This window comes from Papilio xuthus, unplaced genomic scaffold, assembly GCF_000836235.2.
Source record: "Papilio xuthus unplaced genomic scaffold, Pxut_1.1 DF828037.1, whole genome shotgun sequence".
Classification (NCBI taxonomy): domain Eukaryota; kingdom Metazoa; phylum Arthropoda; class Insecta; order Lepidoptera; family Papilionidae; genus Papilio; species Papilio xuthus.
In genome coordinates this window covers 152371-177023 of record NW_013530612.1, presented here as the reverse complement: position 1 = coordinate 177023, position 24653 = coordinate 152371, and the positions used below count along the sequence as shown (strand labels likewise).

General features: G+C 33.2%; 1 protein-coding gene across 2 annotated transcripts in view; it reads left to right on the top strand.

Annotated features, from left to right (window-relative positions):
* The first annotated feature begins 403 nt into the window (after positions 1-403).
* Positions 404-24653, top strand: part of Cdc25 (cell division cycle 25) — a 32878-nt gene continuing 8628 nt past the window's right edge. For both annotated transcript variants that reach the window (XM_013308021.1, XM_013308020.1), the window contains exon 1: positions 404-586. In XM_013308021.1, the coding sequence (XP_013163475.1) occupies positions 537-586 (50 nt within the window). In that variant the 5' untranslated portion in view covers positions 404-536. The remainder of the gene's footprint in view (positions 587-24653) is intronic.

Below are 24653 nucleotides of genomic sequence, written 5' to 3'. Positions count from 1 at the left end.
TAAAAGGACAGAAATTCGTAAACTTACAATAATGTGTACACTGAAACCAATAAAGGTTTGTTTATAATGATATTTTAAATATCAATTTTTGACGCGATACATCATTACTTGAATATCCTCGTAATATTTTTAATTATCTAGCTTTAGCAGTGACTTTGTCTGCGAAGAATTTATTCTGAAGATAAATAAACATCTATCCAAGCATTACAATCTTATTAAGGTAGTGTAAACTAGTGAGATCTAAACGGATGTTATTTTCCCCTTAAGAAGGAAAATTAAATAATTAAAAATCTATAAACTACCAAATTAGTAATAAATTTAAAAACTGGCACACAAAATTCAGGGGTGGCACGACAACGGGACGTCAACGGACCCTCGGGGAAGCCGGGGAACGGTCGAGCAGTCAGTCGCATTCGGGCCGCGGTGGAGGAATCATCGCGGTTCTACGCCAACGACTATTTTAACAAGACTGATTTATTTATTATGAACTTGTGATTATTATCGTGAATTAAATTGTGTATGAACTCGTGTTAAAAATGTGGGGAGAAAGCAGTAAGAATTGTGAGATCAACTGCCAGTGTTCAGGGTGAGTTTAAAAAAACAACATATAAAATTGTTTTTTTAGGTTATGAAGCCAATACTTCATATAAAAGTGTTAAAAAATATCATATTTACTTATTTTTACATTTATAATACTATTTAATAATAATAAATAGCTTTTAATTATAACTCAAAGATGAAATTAGGTTCGAAAAATAGAGAATAATTTGTAATTAATTAAAACACGATAATTTCTTTTAAAAAGCTATAAGAGATGTCGTATAGTAAGCATTTTTATGTTTTAGTATTTCAATATTATAAATAAGACTTTTTTTGGGGGATAAATAATAATATAAAGAAAATTGTAATTACGTATAACCCTTAAAATACGTATATAATGAAACTTTTAAATAACTTTTCGTTCATTTATCCTCACTATCTTTGTATATCATATTTGTATTAGAGCCCAATTTTTAGTATATGTTTAATTTGTCCTTTTTAACCTATAAAACGGCCATGATTTTGCCAATTATTTGATATTGATCTTTATTTAGACATATCTTTGTAGTGTTTTTTTATACTTGTAGGTAAAAATGTCTTGCATGGCCATCTTAAAACTTGGAGCTTAACATAAACTTATAACGGCTTTTGAGATAAGAATAATTCGTTATGAGCTTACGAAATTCTGATAAAGATGTTTGAAGATGTGGTACCGCCATGGCCGTTACGGATGACTTCGAAATTCAAATTGCTGACATTTTTTTTAAATTGTAACTCTTTAGTTTTTGACGTTGGTATATTTAATGTTATTTTTTAATCGATATTTAATGTCTTTCTTTGTAAATTATCAAAGATTTTGTATAGAAAATTAACTCATGTATACGAAAGAGATTCATAGACATTGTCACAGATTAAATAGAACCTCCTTGTTTTTGAATTTCGAATAATTATTGCGGATCGAATACGCAAATTCCCGATACAAAGATTTGGAAGTTAAAAGCTATCGTTAAATTTTGTGGTTATAAAAAACTTTGGACTCACGTTTTTCTATTGTTACTGAACATGAAACACAACGGTTTCTTTGCATCTAAACAATGTTAATTTATCAACCACACTTTGTTGGTGTAATGAAAGTTTACACCTTCGTAAAAACGAGGTGGGCAGTGTTAAAGACCTTGCGGTGTTTCTTTATCACATGCATGAATAGTCGTTGAAAATGATTTTTTTTTATGTTGCTAGTAACCAAGCAGTATTTACAATTTCTTGGATTTTAGCTTCAAAGCGATCTAGATATTGTATTTATCACGACTTTAACACAGATGGTGTAGTTAGAGATTATAAAATATGGCTATCACTGATGTTTGTTAGTATTTCCGTAGGATTGTTATTTCTTTTATTTTTAAAGATTTGCAGGAAAAAAGGTTTTATGTATTAAGCGTAGGTAAGTCGTAATGACGTTACAATCCTGGCCGAAAGAATTAAAAGTAAAAAAACTGATTTGAAATTCGTACTCGTTATTTCCACTTAGCTTTTGACCTTGAATAGTCTAGGACGATGAACCTTTTTTACAACATGCTTTTTTGTAATCTGTACGAAAAGACATATCTATGTAACTCTGGATATATTTAGAATTATAAATCTATGTTTGTTTAGATTTGACTTTTTATATTAATTTTGGGATTTTCGTTACTGTTAATAAATATCTTATAAATTAATATATTCGTTTTATTATATTTAAACTAGCGGATTTATAAAATCTTCATAAGTAGCCTATCTTCCATAATTATTCTGCATACGTACAAGATTTTACCGAGATCCATGGAGCGGTTCTGGAGATATAACAAACATCCATCCATCTAAACGTTCGCATTTATAATTTTTGCTCTCTAAAAAAAATAATCACAGATTTATTATAAATAGATTACTTAAGTTTTATAATCTGGCGGTATCTAGCGGTTGTCATGGCCGTGTTTAAAAAGATGGCAGCGCGCGAAAGTTTCCATTTCATTGGCGAAAGTGAAAATGACAGATGTCATTAGATTCACAGATTATAACGTCGAGTTGTTTTCTTTATTTTTTTTTGCTGTTATACACCTCTCAACTTTTCTGACCCGGTAGACATGAGTTGTTTTTTTTTCTTTACTTTAATCTTCTATGTATACGTAACTGCGTTATCTTTCACCGGGTCAGATATATTTGTCTGACTATAATACTGTCAGATAAATGACCAGTTATTTCCGTCACAAACTCGCACTAACTATCTCTAATTCACTGGTGTAATTGATAAAAATGTATTCCAGATATGTCAACGCCCAAAACAAAACAATTGTAAATAGAATTTCAACCGTATTCTATTGACGTAAAGTTCAAAATTGCTTCAATTGTAATCAATGCATTTTTGGTTTAACTTTTTTGTTTTAATATCGAAATATACAGAGTAATCTTACTAATATTATAATTACGAATGTTTAGATGTATGTTTGTTTGAAGATATCTCCAGAACGACTACATGTATCTTGATAAAATTTTACATAGATGTAGACCATAGTCTGGAACAACAGGCTACTAATTAAGTTTTTTCATTACGTGTAGACGGAGTCTGGGGCGACAGCTAGTCTTACTAATATTCTAAATGCGAATGTATAGATGGATGGATGAAGGGATGTTTAAAGGTATCTTTAGAACGGTTCAACGGATCTCGATGAAATTTGGCATAGATGTAGAACATAGTCTGGAACAACAGGCTACTAATTAAGTTTTTTTTTACTTTATTACAGCTAGTTTGATATAAACACTATAGTGTATTTGCTTTATCGAAAGAAATTACTGAATTTAATATTAGAATTTCTAACAAAGAACTTTTGTCTAAAAATAAAAGTTTATAAGAAAAAAAAATCCTAGAGTTGTTGCGGTCTATGGTAGGGGGCGCACAATGAGCCCGTATCACTCGAATCTATTGTCTCTGGTCACGTTACGATGTAATGTTGTGAAATTAGCGGCTTCTATAATATAGATAGCTTTAAAACGACTCTATCCTTAGAATTTTTGCGGTTAATCCAGTGTTTTGTTTTGAAAACATGATATCTCACTCACACGCTTAAGAGAAAGAGAGACAGAAATTATATTAAATCACGGAATAATAATTAATCACGTATATACAGGTGTGCCAGGACTGTGTCAAATGTATCCATGTCCACCTACTTCTATAGTATCATGACGAAAATGTATCTTAATTTGTCTTAACTTATAATTGCCTCAATAACGCGTAAGTTTTGATACCTTTTTATATTACTGCTTACTAATATTATAAATGCGAATGTTTAGATGTATGGATCTTAATGTAATTTGTCAAAGATGTAGAACATAGTCTGGAAGAACACGTTAGGCTATAAAATTTTTTAATCCGCACGGACGAAGTCGCGGGTTATTATCTTACATCTTACTAATATAAATGCGAAAGTTTCGATAGATTGATAGATGGATGTTTGTTTTAAAGTATTTTCGTATGAACGGATTTTGATGAAATTTGTCATAGATGTAGAACATAGTCTGGAAGAACACATAACCAGCTATATAGAATTATAATATCCAGTCCCTTATCAAGTTCCCCTATCCTACCCTATCAATGTAAATGATAACATATGCTTTACTAAAATACGTTAAGTTTACGTTAACGGAACTTCACGGTGTATGCTCTTACGTTACAAGTCAAACGCGTACGCGGCATAGTTACGAGTTTTTATTAAAAAAAAATTGTCTATGTCTTAGTAGTTATTACGTTTAATATTTTTAAGAATGTTGAACGACTATGAAGATGGATGTTATAGAAGATATCTCCAGAACAGCTGCATGGATCTCGATGATATTTGACATTGTAGAACATAGTCTGGAAGAACACATAACCTACCAATCAACCCTGGCTTAGGGTAAGCTCTGAGCCCCTCAGTGAGGACTTGCTGATGATTTCTCGATGTGGATTTATATGTTAATTAAATTGTAGTTTGTATTTCCCGCCCGCCGCTTTCTTTTAGACCACAAACGTCTATACCGTGACCTTTACGATTTAACGCGGTCGTTTGTGAATGTTCAATGAATCTGACCTTAGGTTTATTAGTCTTAGGATTTATGCAAATAATTCTAATCTTTAATACATTGTTGTTACGTTTGAAATTACAATGCACAATATTCACAAAAGTCGTAAGAAATGTCAAAATGTCAAAAAAAATCCGGAGGGCTAATTTTAATTTTCTTTCCCTTCCGACTTTTTTTTTAAGAAAAGGATAGAAGAATTAGACTAAGTGGACCTTTCTGTGCGTCCCTTCTTCCATCTAAAGGCAACGCATCTGCAATTGCGGATGTCCATGGCTAGCGGTCGCTTCGCTATTTTTGCGAATTTACGTGACCGTAATAAGAAATCTACAGTTTACCAAAATATGTGTATATGGTCATCTATACTAATATTATAGAGCGGAAGAGTTTTTTTAAACGCGCTAATCTGAAGAACAACTGGTCCGATTTAAAAAAATCTTTTTTTGTTGGATAGTCCATTTATAGAGGAAGGCTTTAAGCTATATAACATTACGCTGCGACCAATAGAATCGAAGCGACAGTGAGTAATGTTGCAAAAACGGGGATCTTTGATAAAACAGAAACAATTTTTTATACGGCGATTTTGGTTACGAAAACTCATGTCCAGTTTATTTGATAGTTTACTAACGCGTCTAAACGTCCCCTGTTTCCTGATGCGATCGATACCCACCCTCTAAGTTCAACAAACTTAACAGATGCGCTACATACTGCTCACCCCAACTAAATTACACGCGGGGTGAAGTCATACATGGTAGATTCGGGGAAATTTTATATTTGTTGCTGGCAACATTTGGTAAATAAAGGAAAATTTTGTATTTAACATTTTTCGGTAGTCATTTTATTAATACTGGCAACACAGATTAATTTAAATTACGAGGATTTTAAGTAAAACATATTAATCTTACTAATATTATAAATGCGAATGTTTTGATGTATGTTTGTTTCAAGATATCTCCAGAACGGCTAAACGGATCCGGCTGAAATTTGTCATACATATAGAACATAGTTTGGAAAAACACATAAACTAATAATTATTTATTTTTTTAATTCCGCGCGTACGGAGTCGCATGCGACAGTTAATCGAAATAAAATTTTGTAAGAAAAGTATCAGTAACCTTTTTTTTGCATAAGTAAATAATTTCTACACTAAGAGTAAATTTCGCTTCCAAGGACTTATTAAACTAAATAATAATATTTAAAACATATTGACTACAATATTATCATTAAATTCTTTTCATATTTTTTACCATAGTAACAATTATTTTTCACAATGGCAACATTGCGTGCGTTTAACTACTATTGTTCCGTTTCGAAATTTCGTTCAGAAATTGAAACATTTCGAGAAACACAATGTAAGTTATTATCTTTATAACATTGTTGCTAATAGTCCGAGATATTAAGAAAAATGGTCAGACCATATTTTATTTTACGTAATTACACAATCGAGAATAGTTGACAGTTTTTTTTGGCGGGCATTGCGTTCAGCCACTCTCAAATGTCAAAAGCCGGATATGGACACAGTTTCACAATCAAAAAGTTTATATTAATTTACTTTTAATTAAAAACATTTTTTTTAAATTATCCAACAGGCTAAAACAAATGGCTTGTATATAATTCTGCCAAATATTTCACTTATCGTATATCTCGATATATCGATTCGACTTTTTTCAACATAAAATAGATTAATATTTAATCAACACGGCTTTTGAGCATTGCAAAAAACCCGGTATCAAGAGACTTAATTTTCAATGCCAATAAATTTTATTTTATCTGTGAAAACAATAATAGCTATCCCTATTGGGGAGCATTCAGCACCTGCTTTATTAAAATTGCCAAATTTAATGTAAAGGATTTTCAACCCAAAAACTATTGCATTAAGTTTCAATATGTTTTGTTGCAGTTTTCTATCGATCCAATTTACTCTTGTTGAGTGCGAGCGTGGGCTGCCATATTGAAAATTTATTAATCCTCAATCAAATAGCGAAATTTACCAAAGATTATGTAACTAGATTTTACCACGACTTTTCGCGCGAAAAAAAAATAATCTTTGCGTTTTTTCATCCATTCATGCAAACATACGAATTTATATTATTAGTAAGATTGAAATTGTATTATAAATGCGAATGTTTGGATGTATGGATGTTTGTCAATATCTCCAGAACGGCTTTACGGATATGCCTGAATTTGTGAGGAGGTAGCTTAGAGCCAGGAGACGGACATAGGATACTATAATATTTATTATTTTTTCCAATTTATGCCTTGAAGAGCTACTTTTTATTTAACTTACTAATGTTATAAATGCGAATGTTTAGATGAATGTGATGTAGATGGATGGGTGTTTGAAGATATCCCTAGAACGGCTTTATAATCTCGATGAATTTTTGCATACATATAGAACATAGTCCAGAAGAACACATAGGCTACACTAATTAAGATTTTTTTATATATACACGCGGACGCATTCGCGGTCGACAGCTAGTCTTCAATCTTCGTAGTATAAAATATGTACGTTAAAATCATGTTGGGTATAGACAAAAAACCGTAAACAATCAGGAACGGGTTTGTAACTGCCCCGGAGTTTAAAAAGAGAAAGAATCATAATGTGGTAACATTACCTAGGAACTTAATGGTACAGTGGTTAATAAATAAAATTACATACTAGCTATGGCCCGCGACTCCGTCCGCATGAATAAAAACTTAATTAGTTCCAGATGTTCTACATCTATGATAAATTTCATCAAGATCTGTTGAGTCATTCTGGAGATACCTTCTAACATACATTCATCCATCGAAATATTCGTATTTATATTAGTAAGACTAGCTGTCGCACAAGACTTCGTCCGCGCGGAATTAAAAATAATAGTAGCCTATGTGTTCTCCCAGACTATGTTATACATCTATGACAAATTTCATCAAGATTCATACAGTCGTTCTGGAGGTAACATCTAACAAACATACATCTAAACATTCGCATTTATAATATTAGTAAGATAATAAATAAGATTACCTATAGGTACGTGAACCAGAGTAAAATGTGATACGAAAAAACTTACCTTCAGAATGGCTTAACGAATCCCGGCGTAATTTGTCATTGATAGTCTGGAAGAACACATAGACTACTAAGATTTCATTCGCGTGAATTAAATTGTCTTTGGTGAAAACATGACTTTTGAATTGAAATAAAGCAAACTAAACTATTTAAATCTACAGTCTCTGGTTTCTTAAGATGTTATCTGTAACACGTACGTCAAAACCTGTTTTTCTTTATGGCCCTCAGGACTAAGTAATAAACGTTTTGGTACAACCTTACTCAACGTACGCCTTTGTTAGAAATTCATTCTATACGTATAGATCAGTCTTTCCCAAAGTGAGCAATAACGTCCCCTTGTGGGCGCTGCAGGTCTCAAGTTGCGGGTTATAGTAAAAGTTTCCTTTAGAATTCTCCGTTAATGTACATATATAGGTCACAATAATTAATTAATTTAATTTGAAGTTATAGTGGTTTTTAAATATGTGAAAATATGGGGGCGCTAAAAAAATATTTATTCTCAAAGTAGACAAAATAAGTTTGGGAACCACTGATATAGAGCATCTGTGTCGCAGAGGTTAAGCAGTTGTATTGTAATCCGCCATATACCAATGTGTATTTCGACTTTAATTTATATATATATACATTTATCCTATGTTATGGTAAAGGAAAACATCGTGTTGCACATATCTGAGGAAGTCAAAGATATGTGTGGTCTTGCACTGGACCAGCATTCACTATCACATAGTCTCACTTAGGGTAGGCTCCAAGATCCTTTTTTTGTTTCAGAGTGGAATGCTTTAGACATACTCCGTGCCTCGGGGAAGGCACGGTAGTTATGTGGGATTCTCTCCCCGAATGGGAGCATACCCACTAAATCCCTCTGTTCCCTCATAGCCATAATGTGGGACGCCACGGAATCGTGTTAACTTACCACCGCGATGCCCCACTGAGGCTCCAAGACCCTCAGTGGAGACGTATACTTAGCTGATGATAATACATAATAATATTTGTATGTATGTATGTTTATGACGTATTTACGTTTGTCTGTATATCTACGGAACTTCTGGACCGATTTTATAGGGAAGGTAACCGAAGGCAACTGTTTATAGGTAAAAAGCGGTTGTACCATCGACGCGTAACGATACCAAATAAAACGTTACAAATTGTACTACGTTATACGTAGTACGGTGTGCAACAAAACGTGACGGATTGAGTAAAATGATTTTAGAAATTGAAAGTTAAATCGATAGTAAAAGTACTGAAGAATCTTTGAACGTCTTAATCATTTTTAAACAAATCAATTTACTTACCCTTTGGTTATTAAAATAGTTTTTTAGATTTAAATAAGCTTCAAAGTTCAAGTTTAAGTTCATTTCACACGTAATATAACAGTCGTTGTTAAATATTTCATAACAACTTGCAACATATCAACAAACTTATCGACAAACGTCAATCCACAAAACAAACATGGCGGCGCGGCGTGGGCGCGCTTTCTATTTACAAAATTGAAATTACGAAAATCTTCATGTCCCGTTCCAAATTCAAATCCCCAACGGTCTTCGAGCTTTCCTCGTAGACCAGTCTCGTAGCATTCCAATTTCGAAATGCATAATGTACCGGTGTACCGGTTTTCTTTTTAGTTGCATCCAGCCAGTTGGATAGCCATAGATAATAAATTACTTTATAAATTGAGAAAGTCTCTTTAAAATTAAACAAGGTTTTATTAAAATTAACTAAATAATTTAGATAATCGCTTAATATTGTTTAGTATTTGAAAATAACGGACATTGACCTTTGTTTCGCTAATTCCTTACTAAAACAAATTGCTATTCTAAGTTTGTTAAATCCAAACATCCTCTTTTGTTTACAAACGTATTTCGAACCGTCGACAATAAATTCCAAAGTTAGTGCCGTATTGCAGTGAATTATTAACTGACCAATTACCTTTTAAATCATTCTGTTGTTTTTTGTTAATATTTTGACACAAAATTTATACAATAATAAAGTAGTCTTGTTATTCTATATATTTAACATCACATTCCTATATTATTCCGAGTAGTTTTTATTTTATATCGATTTCAAACACAAACCACAACATAACGAGTCGAAACCGCAGTGTGCCCTCGTATCTTCGCTATATCTTCGCTGCATAAAAAACACTCCATTCACTCGTTGTCTCTCGCTCTAACATATCGCGGCGTCCCGCTCGCACGCGTATTATGTCATCAAGCAGCCATTGTCAAGAACGCCTGTACTAATCTTTTTCGCGCGTAAATATTTCAAGATGGCCGTCCGTTTAATATATTTCGTTTGACGTTTACATTTCAATTTATCAATTTGAAACAATGACAAACATTTTATAAATTAAACAGCTGACAATTAAATACTCACGCTATTAAGTCAAATGGGTAGGTAGAAAGGGGTATTTTGGTTTATCACTATCCTATACTAAATTAAATTTCATCAATATTGTTTTTTTTTAATCTATGCAAATTATGGGGTCATTAGCTTGAAAAAGTTTATAGGTTTCCGGTCTTCATGTTTGACTAATATTGTTTTTATAACATATAAAAAACAATTAAAGTTGGTTAAATATTTCTAAATAATTTGTGATTTTTGTCGAGTAATTTTTGTTAAATATTTTCAATTTATTTATGGGAGTGAATTTTAATTTGAATTTGGTGTAGTCAAAGAATTTAATTCGCTTCCCACTTATCTTACAGCAAACTGTCCAATTAAAATGTAACTTATTTGTATATTGCTATGATATTTATTCAAATTGCTTCAGCGGAATGGGTAGGGAATATAAGTACAGTGCAATCGTGTTTAGATTTTCTCTTCCCTACTGATATCTGACATGTCGGTATGTCTGTCCGTTAATACAGGCCTTTGACTGTTAACTCCGATGTAGGGTGACCATATTTGACAGGTTTTGTAGGACAAGATATTTTTTTTTTCATTTAACGCTTCGTCTCGGTGTAATAGGGGTGGATATATATTATTAACTAGCTGTCGCCCGCGACACCGTCCCCACGGTATTTATTTGTGTTTTCCCAGACTATGTTCTACATCTATGCCATATTTCAGCAAGATCCATCCATCTAAACATTCGCATTTATAATATTAGTAACGTAACTATTTTTTATAAATACTAGCCGTCGTATGTAACTTGGAAAGTGTGGACATCTCTGTTTCTTCTACCCAGCTCCTTTTTACAGGGTCTGGAGTTAAATTTCGCATTTGTAATTAGTTAGGTTAATACCCGGAATGATAATAAATAATAAGTCATAGACAATATGGTATCACTATTGTGTGGGAGTGAAACTCCCAAGACGTTACGTTAGAAAAGATGGCGGCCGTTAAGCGAGTTCCATAGAGCAGGTTGTTTTTTTTTTCTTTAAAGGCACTGATTTGTTTTCTAGTGTGCCGGTACTTTTTTTACTCTTCGTCGAGTACAAAACTAAAGGGTTATTTAAGATAAAAGAGGTTCCGGATGTTTTGTCTAATTTTATATGTATGTATGGAGGAAATAATTTATTGCTTGAAATAATGACGTCATTTTTTTGTAGTTTGACTTTTTCTCTGATTAGTAAAGCGTTTTTTTTGACACTTCATTGGTTGTGATTTTCTTTGCGGCCAATAAACGTCGAGTTTATGATACTAAGATATGTATCCATTGGCCCGCGCCAGACGCACCGCACGGATTAAACGGATTTGCTTCGTCTTTGCCGTGAGTGTTGTGTATCTGGCAAGGGCCAATGGAGACGCATCTTTACTGTAACTAACCAATGAAAAAACCTTCTTTAAAAATTGCCGTAATATTAATAACTTAGTCAATTTTTTAATTAATTAACATTACGTCGGGGTTTATCACAAAAATGGCCGCGTATATATTTCTTCATATTTTTTACGTCAAAAACTTTATTCAAACAATCATACTTTTTCAAGCTTGCTTTGTGTCGACATGTAATTGTTGTCGAGAGCTTTTGTTTACTTGAAGCTTATTAAACTTGTTTTATCACAGGATGTTCTTCATAATCCACCCGCCTTGCGTAAGTACAATCGTCGACAAAATTATTATATAAAACAAATTAATTTAACAAACAAAACACACGCGAAACATAGAAGTGTAGGCAGATTACGGACTTCCATTTGTCGCGGTATTGACACGCCTCACTCGATTCTTACGTATTATTGCGGGTTTTGAGGTTTTTTTGAAATTTATCTCTAGTTGGTAAATTTTGTCTTATTTAAAAGTACAGTGAAGTGTCTTAGAGCAAAGTGTGGATATCAAAGGTAATTCTTTTAGTTATCTTACTAATATTATAAACTAGCTGTCGACAGCGACTCCGTCCGCGTGGATATATAAAAAAACTTAATTAGTGTAGCCCGCCCATCCATCCACATCACATTCATCTAAACATTCGCATTTATAGTAGTAAATAAAAAGCAGTTCTTCAAGGTGTAAATTCGAAAAAAAATGAATAAATAGTATCCTATGTCCGTCTCCTGGCTCTAAGCTACCTCCTCGCCAATTTTTAGGCATATCGGTGAAGCCGTTCTTGAGTTATAAATAGTGTAACTAACACGACTTTCTTTTATATATATAGATGTGAATGTTTAGATGTATGTTTGTTAGGAGGTATCTCCGAAACGGCTCAAAGGATCTTGATAAAATTTGTCATAGATATAGAACATAATCTAAAAGAACACAGACTACTAATTAAGTTGTTTTAAATCCCGCGCGTAGTCGGCACAGCTGTCTTATAATATTAGTAAGATATTTAATGTACTATATATCTTGTGTACGCGATTGTACACTGCACGTGTCAGTTATCTAGCTGTGAGGCCGGGACGCGGCTCGGACCCCGAATTCCTTCACTTAACCCCACCCACGATACTCGACAACTTGTTTCGTCACTCTTTGAACTAAACAGACTCAACACGAGATATACGCCAATATACTAGCTGTAGCCTGCGACTCTATCCGCGAGCTAAAAAACTTAAGAAGTAGCTTATATGTTCTTCAAGACTATGTTCTACATCTATGCCAAAATAGTGAGATCTGTTGAGCCGTTTCGGAGATATCTTGAAACATCCATCCATCCATGGATGTTTGTTTGAAGGTATCGTAGTAAAGAGATATGTAGAACATAGTCTGGTAGAACACATAGGCTACAAGTTTTTAATTCCGTGCGAACGGAGTCGCAGGCGACAGTTAGTAACAACATAAATTAGATTGTATGAATAACACTAGAAAGGCTGAACAGATTTAGGTGTTTGGAAAATTTAATTCTTTAGCGCATAATTACTCACCTTTTTTGGTCAAACTCGGACGAAGTCACGGGTTACGCGTAGTACAAAAATAAAACTAAATCCAACTACGAACAGACATACACGTAATAAAATTGGATATAAATGTAGTTTTCATATTGCCATTTGCCAGATGTAACGAGATTAGATCGGGTTAATTTAGGTCGGCCTATCTTAACGAACGTAATTAGTCAACGGTCGTATTGCGAATGTAACCAGAGATATAGATGAAATGAAGATTAGAAAAAATATGGTGTATTTAAAAAATATTTTTAAAACTAGAATTTATAACTAACTAGCTATCGCCCTCGACTTCGTCCGCCTTGGATATATAAAAAACTTGTTTAGTGTAGCCCACCAATCCATCCATCCACATGACATCCATTAGTAAGTTAAATAAAAAGCAGCTCTTTAAGGCGTAAATTCGAAAAAAAAAATGAATAAATAGTATCTTATGTCCGTCTCCTGGCTCTAAGCTACCTCCTCACCAATTTTCAGGCATATCGGTAAAGCCGTTCTTGAATTATAAATAGTGTAACTAACACGACTTTCATATATATATAGAAGATAACTACACTATATGTTCTTCCAGGCTATGTTTTGAATCTATAATAAATTTCATCAAGATCCGTTCAGCAGTTCTGAATCCTTCAAACATCCATCCAAACTATTGTAGTTATATTAGTAAGATTAGCTGATTTCCATAGACTTCTTAAGCATATCGAAACGTCTTCAATACTCAAAAATAATTGTTATGATACAATTATTATGTACAGCTGTGTACCAGATGTCCGTTTGTCCGTCTATCAATACATATGGCATGGGAAATTATCTGACCTAGAAGGAAATAATAATACTGCACCCTTATACGGAAGTATGAGAAGATGCGAAATAATAACAATATAAAATCAGATGATCCAGATTCGCACGGGAAATGTCACGCCTTTTGTTATCTGTGGGGTCATAACCTTGGGTCTTGTTGCACAAGGAAGAGGGTACGAAACATACTATTCCCATGTAATAAAAAAAAACACCCTATAAATATATTTAAAAAAAAATAGAAGGTAACATATTCTTTGACAGAAAACAAACTTCAATTATAAAGTAAAATAAAATATTTATGGTCTAAAGACGACGGAAAATATGAGGATAGAAAGAGCGGTTGAATTAAGATAAATTTTGGTATTTATATAATAAAATAAAGAGACAAAATGAAAATCAGCACGCACTGTTAGAGGATATATTTACAACTAAAACCTTTTAAACATAGGCAAAAAAAGGAAGAAAAAATATAAAATGTTCTAAATATAAAAATTATGATTAAAAAACGTGTAAAAAGTTTCCGTATGTGTCGGCAACATGGTCTATTTATATTTTTAATTGGCTGTACGGCATTATAACTTTTGCCTTAAAAATAAAAATTGTCATTTCAAAAACAATTCCCGCCATTTTAAAATAATACGATTAGATATAAATTAGAACTTATGCACTTTCAATATCTTTATTATGAACAATACATCATTGACCTTTTTTGATAAATGTAACCTTTTTCCTGCGAAACTATTGGTCGGCCATCTTTGTTTTGATAAGTCAAGCCGTTACAAAACTAATGCAACGGATATTCACATATTATGATAAAGTATACGTTAATTATAATAACTAAATCTATTGTTTTTTTCCTTATACAAGTTTCTTAATAAATGTATTAAACAAAACAAAGTGACGAAACATTTTTAAAAACTTTTGCAATGTAGTTTTTCGATTATCAAATAGGCACAAAATTCTATGCCTTATAGCCATTTACTCATCGAATCTCATCAATAAAATATCAAAGATATTAATCATTTAACTTCCTGTTTCATTGACAGCTTATAAAATAAATTGAGCAATTTATAACACAATTAATACATATGTAAAATGTAAATTTTTTATAAGAAAAGATAAACCAGTCTGGATTTTTTCTATGACAAAACAAGAGAGCCCTTTCCCACGAGACAACTAAACACCCGTAGAATTTATAATTTGCAAATTAAAATTCATCAAAACATCTTCAAGTATTAAGGCAAAAAAATTTAACGCCCAGCTTCTTACTAATATTATAAACGCGAATGTTTTGATGTTTATTAAAAGGTATCTCCAGAACGGCAGTACAGATCTCGCTGAAATTTGTCATAGATGTAGAACATAGATTGAAAGAACACATAGACTACCATTTTTTTTAATTCCGCGCGCAATTAGTCGCGGTTGACAGCTAATTCAAAATAAATTTTTAGTCTATTTTACGTTCCTTTTCTATTATATCTACTGTAATCATACTAATATTATAAATGCTAATGTTTAGATGGATGTTTGAAAGTATCTCCAGAACAGCTGAACGGATCTTGATGAAATTTGACATAGATGTAGAACATAGTCTGGAAGAATACATAGGCTACTTATTATGTTTAAGCGCTGACGGAGTCGCAGGCGACAGCTAGTAATGTCATATAGTATATCCGAAAGTTTGAACACAATATTAACAATTGTTCTAACCTGATAGTCTATTGTAGTTAAAAAGGATGTGTCCCCAATTCACTAATTCCTTTAACTTAACTCTTATGTAACAGGGATATGTAGTCATGTTACTTTTTTAATTTCTACAAATTGTTTTAGAAAAATGTTCCGAGACATCGATTGCAGATGCTTTTGCCCCTTTACCACCTTCTTTTTATAAAAAATAACAATTGTCTATGGTTATTTTTGTGTGTGTCACTTTAATTACACTTTCAAGATTATAGACCAACTAGCGATTGACTTTGCCAGCGCAGATTAAAAATAAAAATGATGCATAAACTAGAGAGTTGTCAATTTCTCGATAATTGGAAATTAATAATCTCTGCATACCCCTATAGGTTACAAGCGAGATTATTCATAGTCACTTCATACATTACCAAACTTAATTAATATTAGTCCGTAGTTAAAAATAAAAATAAAAATAAATATATGTATACAGCTTAAAATAAATGACGTATTTTTTCCAGACGTACGATTTTTCTCACAAATTAAACAACACATGTTCATTCACACTACAAAATAAAGCCCCAATTATATAAGTCAATAACCTAACTTTATAGTATTCGCCATTTTCGTCTTAAAACAATGAACAAATGTCTATTCCAGCCAATTGGCGCGAAAACAATGCTGCTCCCGTTTTTAAACGTGTTCTAATTTTATGTTCTCTATCGTGTGACACTTCCCGCGATAATATATATGGTGACCATAAATTTATAATATGTAGATTATAAATATTAAAAAAAATATGCGATTCGAATTTTAAATGAAATGAAGATTGGTTTTTATCCGATATAAACATTAAAATTGATTAAATGGATTTAAAAAAACCACTATACTTTTTTATTTTATTTAGCAATATTTAGGTGTTTTATTCCACTGTACATTAAAATATTCTAAAAGTAGCAAAAAGTTTTTAATGCAATGAAAGTAAATTAAAAAAAGTTTGGTTAACCGAGTGCAGCGTGACGTCATCGTAACGGCTTTTTGCAAGCATGCAGCGTTTGTACCAACATCACAAATAAGACTAACGAATTTAAACTTTATTGCTTTGGTAATAAAACACACAGACTTTTTTAGCAAGCACATGTTAACTTGATTTAAAAGACAAGTGTACTGTTTAAAAGAATTTTGAAATTAGATCTTTTAACGTATTTAGTGAAAAGGAGCTAAATATTTATTATTAGCTGTCGCCCGCGACTCCGTTCGCGCGGAATTTGAAAAATTAGTAGCCTATGTACAGCTATGACAAATTTTAGCGAGATTCATGCAGCCGTTCTGGAGATACCTTCTAACAAACATCCATCTAAACATTCGCATTTATAATATTAGTAAGATTTATTTTTATTTGTGTTAAAAACTTTTAAACTTCGAAAATATTTTTGGTAAAATACTTTTAATATTACTTTATCTCAGTTGATTTGTCAAAACGAATGGAAAATCGGAAAAGCGTAATGGCCGCCATCTTATTATAATTTGACGTTCCTATTTAGTGAATTTCGACGTCATATTCAAATAATACTATCTAACTAGGGTAACATTATCGAAAACTAATGTTCAGTGCGATTTCGTTTATCGCATTGTATTTAGGTCGATGTCAAAGTTGAAGGAGTTTTTGTTTAGAAAAAAAATTAAAGCTGTCAAAGTAAGCCATAGACAATCTTAGTACTCTTAATTAGAGAGTTTCTCCATAACATTTGCACGGATCTCGATGACATTTGGCATAAATGTAGAACATAGCCTAGAAGAACAAATAGAGTAATAGTAATTTTTTTTTTAATTTCGCAGGGACGGAGTCGACAGCTACTTATTTATATTTTGAATAATTAAGTAATCGTATTTTCTCTTTAATTTTTATTTCGTTATTTATTATTTGAAGTTAATTTTTACAGTTAACTTTCTTCGTAATCCACCCGTAAATCATTTAAAGTGGTTTTTGGTAAAAACTAAACATTTCGGGTTTGTATTTAAAACTTGCATTTGCCGCGTTTTTTGCGTGACCTGTCAAAAACGCCGCCATCTTACAAATTAACCGCGCCGGCGGGAAGTGAGGGGTTTTTTTTTAATTCGTTCATTCAAAGTACGGGGGTCGAGTTAAAAGGTTTTATGTTCTTAGTTTTATTTTTAGACTTTCCTTGTGATACTTTGTCGACGGAGAAAAGACAGATTTCGTTTTTGTTTAAAAAACTGTAAAGCCATTTCATTGCTCAAAAGACAAGATGCCAAAGCTGAAAAAATTAGTATTAACGACTTCATTCAAGGTTTAAGATTACATATGACTTTTCTTTACATATTAACTGGCTTTTGCCAGCTTTCCGTACGCGGGGAATTAAAAAAAAACTCAATAAGTAGCCTATACGTTCTTCCAGATTATGTTCTAAATACATGCCATATTTCATCGAGATCCGTTGAACTGTTCCGGAGATACCTTCTAACAAACATCCATCTGAACTTTCGCATATAATATCAGTAAAGATTATGCCAGGTTTCTGAAGTCCTTGACTGTTCAGATTCGATGGTGTCATGTTTACGATATCTTCATCAAATGATATCATCTCAACGGTCTATTCAGTTAACTAGTTCAAACTAAACACAGAATTATTGTCCCAAGACACCCTTGCCCCACATCCAATGTCCCACTTTAACGGACATGAATCATTCGACGGTCAAAGATCAAATTCACTTATGATAGTGTCGAAACAGTAGGAGTAATTGATAAGAAACTATACGTCGTTAAAATATATCTCTACTAGCTGTATCCCGTGACTTCGTCTACGTTAAAAAAAATACTAGCCTATGTCTTCTTCCAGACTATGTTCTACATCCGTGACTAATTTCATCAAGGTTAAACGGATCTTGATGAAATTTGTCATAGATGTTGTTTAGTTTTTTTTAAAGTTAAATTACTTTACCAATGATTTTTTCATTTAATTTCTTACCAGTATTGTAGGATCTTATATTAAACTTAATTTCACTATAATGGTCAGTATTCCTTTTATATTCGAAATAAAAAACAAACAAATCGCAATTCTATTGAACTTAACAACTTAATAAAGCGTATAATTGAATAATGGCAACATTATTTTTAAAACATAAACACAATGGCCGCCCGCCGCGCTCGACGACCGCTTCAAGTGTAACGCGATCACCGGAAGTACTCTATGGCTTCATTAGTATCCGGTCAGTTGAGTGTCCGTTACCAAATTACAAGAAAAGAACACGTATTTTATATTTAAGAAAGACTTAGTTAAGAATTTTAATATAACATATACTTCTTGTCAGCCATGAGTCGCCCACTGCTGGGTATAGGCCTTCCCCAAAGATCGCCACAATGACCGGTCTTGTGCTACCTGTATCTAGGACGCTCCCGCAACCTTGACCAGGTCATCAGTCCATCTTGCGGGAGGCCTGCTCACGATGCGTCGACCTGTCAGTGGCCGCTACTCTAGGACTTAGCAGCGTCCCTTATAAAAAACGGTGGCAAACAATGCGATCGCCAACCCGCCTGCCAAGCGTTGTAATTATGGCATATTCTCCCCAAGTATGATGGCCACAGATAATATACAAGCACAAAAAATATTGCCCTCCTGAGTCGGGTAAAAATGTGTCAAAACCCTTCGTAGAAATAACAACAATGGAACGCCTGATTATAATAAATAGCAAAGTGTAGTTTTACATCTCTTGTTACAATTTCCACGTAATCTTTGACACGGACATTTTTAAATTCGATACAACAACAGGTTCACAAGCTTATAATAACTTCGTCCCATTTTAACATGGATTAAGGAATTTTTAACAACATTTCTAAATTAAAAATCAAGGGCACTTAATACTTATTCTTTTGAAAAAAGACCTTTTAATACATTTGTGTCGCCACAAACTGGTTAAAGGACTTTCAAGGACATAAATACATGACATTTTCCAAGGTTTTAAAGCACGATTTATACAAAAATATGCAAATACGGGTGCGTTCAACTTTACACGTCTAGTCGATAATAGATATGTCGCAGCGTTTGCGCGCGTAAACGCCATTTTGATTTCGTGACGACACGGTTATTACGTTCAGAAACTTGTATAATTATTCATTAAATAAAAACTCACCAGAAATGTGTTTAAACTAGAAATTTGAATAAGCAATAGTCCGATAAATATCTCGGCTTACTAATATCATAAATGCGAATGTTTAGATGGATGTGATGTGGATGGATGGGTGTTTGAAGATATCTCTAGAACGGCTGAACGGATTTCGATTAAATTTTGCATACGTATAGAACATAGTCTGAAAGAACACATAGGTTACACTAATTAAGTTTTTTATATATCCACGCGGACGGAATCGCGGGCGACAGTTTATAATATTAGTAAGATTAAAACAAACTCTCCCACATCGTATATAAACAAAATAAACTCGAACTTAATGTCTCAGTTTATAAATGTGTTCACCCCCCAGAGGTAACCTCCCGCGTTGTAACATATGTTGGAATCACTGGCATATGAAATTCGCTGAGGTGTTATTTTACAGCCATATGGGAAACGAAATTTTTTTACTTATATTTTAGTCAGCTCTAAACAAGTGGAAAAAATAGATGGCAAAGAAGTGAAATTATAGGAAGGGGAAATAAAGTATGTAGTCAATCTGTCCATAAAATACGATGTGAAATTATTTCAATTGTTAGAATGTTTGTTAAAGTGACCTCTATAATTGAATAGGCCCGCTTTAACATGTTCGCACGAATTGTCCCGGCTCGCCCGGTGAAATACCACGACCACACAGAAGACAGGCGTCAAGTGGAAGCAATTCCCCGTTTCGTCTGATGAGTGTGCGTCCCGGAGGCCTAATTTAGTCCTCTTTCCCTTCCCACCTTTTGCCTTATAAGGAAAGAATGTGAAGTGGAAGTGGACTTTCCGGAAGAGAGGATGCATGGGAAGGGAAAATATTTTCTTTCTGTGCATCTCCTCCGTCGATTAAAGGTAGGCAACGCATATGCAATTGCGTATGTCTATGGGCAACAGTCACTTCGCTATTTCAGCGATTTCAGGTGGCCGCTCGCTCGTTTGCCACCTTATGATATAAAAAAAATATAGGCGATTGCCTGGAAATAAGCCCCATTTTTCAATTCGATTTAAACGCGCCTGTTGATATTACGTGATAATTAATTCTATCTATATTATTAGTTCCAATCCACACCACCGCTACAAACAAATAACATAAGCGCATAAATAATGTAAATCAAATAGACACAAAATACCATGTCTCATAGCCTGTCTATTTATAGATGTCAGTGTAGTTTATTTTGTTAATATTAGGTGGCTGTATACATCATAATCGTTTGCCATTGTCTAGTATAAAAAAAAAAACTAATTGACAGATGACGTCATCGACGTTAAAAGAAATGATACACGTTCACGAAGTAAATATAAAATCATACGCGTGACCTTCGCGACACGCACCATGCTTGAATCCTGTCTTTGCCCACGCTCTTTCCGGTCCTAATACCACGTCACTGGTCACCCATCCAAGGAATGTCGTTAAGAAAATTTCCTACTACAAGGATGTTTATTTCAATGCAATTGTAAAATTAGTGTACTAAGAACGTTTAGAGAATGGATACAATAATTTTTGGTTAAGCAATTTAAATGTTAACATTTAATGTAAATTATATATGGTATAGTATGGATCCTATGAAGTAAGGTCTTAGGATACTAGGATACTTTTTTTAATTCTACATAACAAAGTAAAAACGAAATATAAAACCTGCATTTTTGTGTGTTTACAGTCTCAAAGTTCTCGTACAAAATCATCTTATCATCCTTCTCATTTTCTTTGGATAAAAAAGAGACAACAATATGTGGAAACGTAACAAATGTCGCGACACGAGAATTTCACGCTTAGTGACGCCATCTATCGATCGGTAACGGTCCTCGCCGGGTGCAACACACGCGGGAAATTGACAGTTGCGTTTGCGTTCGGAAATATTAATTACATTTTTAATGATAAAAAAGTTTTTATGTGTTAATTTTTTTTTTATCAAATGTATTATATTTTGCTTACATTTATTTTTAAAATACTTCGGAAATTCATATCCCGAATACTATAGGAAAATATTATTTAAGTTAAACATACAATTATATCCCGTTTAAATGCATTTCTGTGCAGCCTCCGTCAATTAGGTAGGCAACGCATATGCAATTGCGTATGTCTATGGGTAACGGTTACTTCGCTATTACAGCGATGATCAAGAAACTGTTTTACTGTCGTATTCATATGTCTTTTAAACAACAACAAAGCTTTTCAGATGCTAATGCACTTTCACGAGACATGAAGACGTCAAAACAATCCTGGCAATACCGTTGAAATGAACGAAAGTGAATCGGATGCGTTCTTTGTAAGCGCACGTGCCTTCCGGTACTTATTGTCACTTTTTGTTGTACAATCATTGAGAAAAAAAAACATCTTATTGACACGCAGCACGTGGATTTGAGCCATTAAATGAAATTAAAAAAAATCCGTTATGATTAAAAAAGAAATTACCAGCCAGTATGTAAGTAGACGGATAAAGAAAAAAGAGATTGGTCTATGAAGTCATCTATCAGACCAATATTTACTATCTCTTACTAATCAAAAGGATCTTATACTAAGACAGCTGACTATCGTTGTATTACCAAACATCTTGTTGAAAGAAAATTAATGAGTTACCTTCTAATTTCATTACTTCAATCGATATCAAATGTAACAAATCATTTTTTTTCTGTACCAAAGTCTTGGCAAACATCTGCCAACTTCCCCCTTACTTCCTACAAAGGTCAACGTTCGTGAAAAAAAAAGAAATAATGGCATAACGCCGACGCCTTTGCCTCAAGACGCAAAGGTGCGATATGTAGCAATTACAAGCAGCTGGCGACACAGCTGGCGTTCGAGATTTGAAATTGCACTTGTTACGTCTTATGCGCAGATGCGCGACGCCCGCGCACGCGACTACACCTATCTATTGTTACCTTTGACCCAATTTAACGGTGGCCCGTTACTGTTACATTATTATCGATCTTATTTTTTTTTCAGAGGCTTCTTTTGTGCGTACATTTGACTAGTTGTGCCCGCGACTTCGTCCATATGTAATATTGCTTTGTTAGTCTTATATCATAGAAGATTTTTTCTAAAATGAACGTAGCCTGTTACTCCTTATTACATCAGATATGTGCTAATAAAAGTCAGGTCAAAATCGGTTTAACCATTTAAGAGATTAGCCGGAACAAACAGACAGATATACATAAAAAATGTTAAATTGATGTATGTACCGTATTTCATAGGCATGTAGTAAAAAACGGTTATTTCAAACAAACAGACACTTCAATTTTATTTATGTGTTGTTGTAAGCTTGGTATGGTTTGCAGTCCAGGTTCATTCTGTTGAAGAATATGCAACTGATTGACAACTTAGGGTTCAAACCCTCTTCTGTCGCAACTTCACAGCAATGGCCTTTTAATATACCTGGAATTGTTCTAAACTTGTTTATAAAAAAACCAGTCGGATCTTTTTGTATTTGTCATTTTTTTTTAATTTCATTTTAAACAATTTAAACCTGACTTTAACATATGCCCAAACTTTTAATAACTTCGAAATTAGTTTAAAAAAACTACGAAAATCTACTTAGTTGTGTCTTTTATAAAATCATCTTTAATAAAGTGTTTATCACTAACCATACAGTTAAATGAAAACATTCTTTGTATAAAGTTTACACTTTGCACCTTCCTATTGTATTCGACACCCACACGCAGCCGTCCCCCGACTGGCACGCGCCAAAATCGGGGGAGCACTCGACAATAGACAATTTATCCTTTTTTATATTTTCGGTTATAAAATCGATAACTCACCCAACGACCTTTGATAAGAACAGTTTTTTTGTTTTTATATTTAAATCTATGCTTGCGTAGTAGTTGGTTAATGGAGAATAAATATAAAACTTTAGATGCAGTGTGTACGCGTTTAATCGGACAAGTTAATGAGATGATAGTGTATATTTTAAAGGTCACAAAAAATGCAAGGACAATGTCGGTTGCAACTTCACGTCATCACTCATTGACTTATTAATTGGATGCATATTGCTATATTTATTTGAAAGGCGTATTGGCGCGAATAATCGTTTTCTATATTTTGTGATTTAAAAAAAATTGTAACCTCAAATATTTGAAATTACAAAAAAGACTTAATTAAAAAGGTTTTACTATCTAACATCTCGAACATTTGTTACATTTTATTTAATTACGAAACGGTCAATGACAGATATAACGATAGGGTAGTAACCCCCGTGCTTTACCGTTAACGGTTTTTGTATCGATTAAATTCGATCGGTTTTTGGGGCGTCACTACGTCACTACAGGTTGACTGTAGTTATGATTGATTATTTAAAAAAAGGTTTTAATTTTTAACTATGCATTTTTAGAATTGTGTATGAAATATGAATTTATCGTTGTGTAGAAAACAATTATTTTTTTATCTTTAATGCATGTATTTAGCATTATCAATGAATTGAGTATTTTGATATTAAAATTAAGGGTATTCTTCTAGCTCTACAGCCCTTTGTGGGTCTTGGCTTGGGTTAGCAACTTTTTCCACCCCAGTTTATCTCAGTCAACGGATTTCTAATTTGCTATACCCACTTTTTTGTGTCTTTACGCCATCTAGTTCACCATTCACTAAATAACAAATCTGTGTAGGTTAGTTTTAGAAAACCTTTTTTTTATATAAATGCAACAAAAATTTATGTACGACAAGTTGTCTCCCGCGACTCTGTCCACGAGGAAAAAACTTCTTAAGTAGCCTATGTATTCTTCCAGACTATGTTCTACATCTATACCAAGAGTATTAGTAAGATACCAATATTAGTAAGATATTTAATCTTTCCGGTAACCGCAAAAAAATACCAAAAACCGTTAAATCATACACTATACCGGTATAGGAATTTCCTGAAATAAATCGTCGTTAGGAAATGCGGTATATTTGTGCCGATATCCTTCCTGCAACCTTGACTTGTTGCTAAATATAGATATGACAGATGTGGCTGCGCTAACGTATTTGAGGTTAGCTAGTGATGCGAAATATTTTTTTGTTTCCGGTTTTTTCATTGACAAA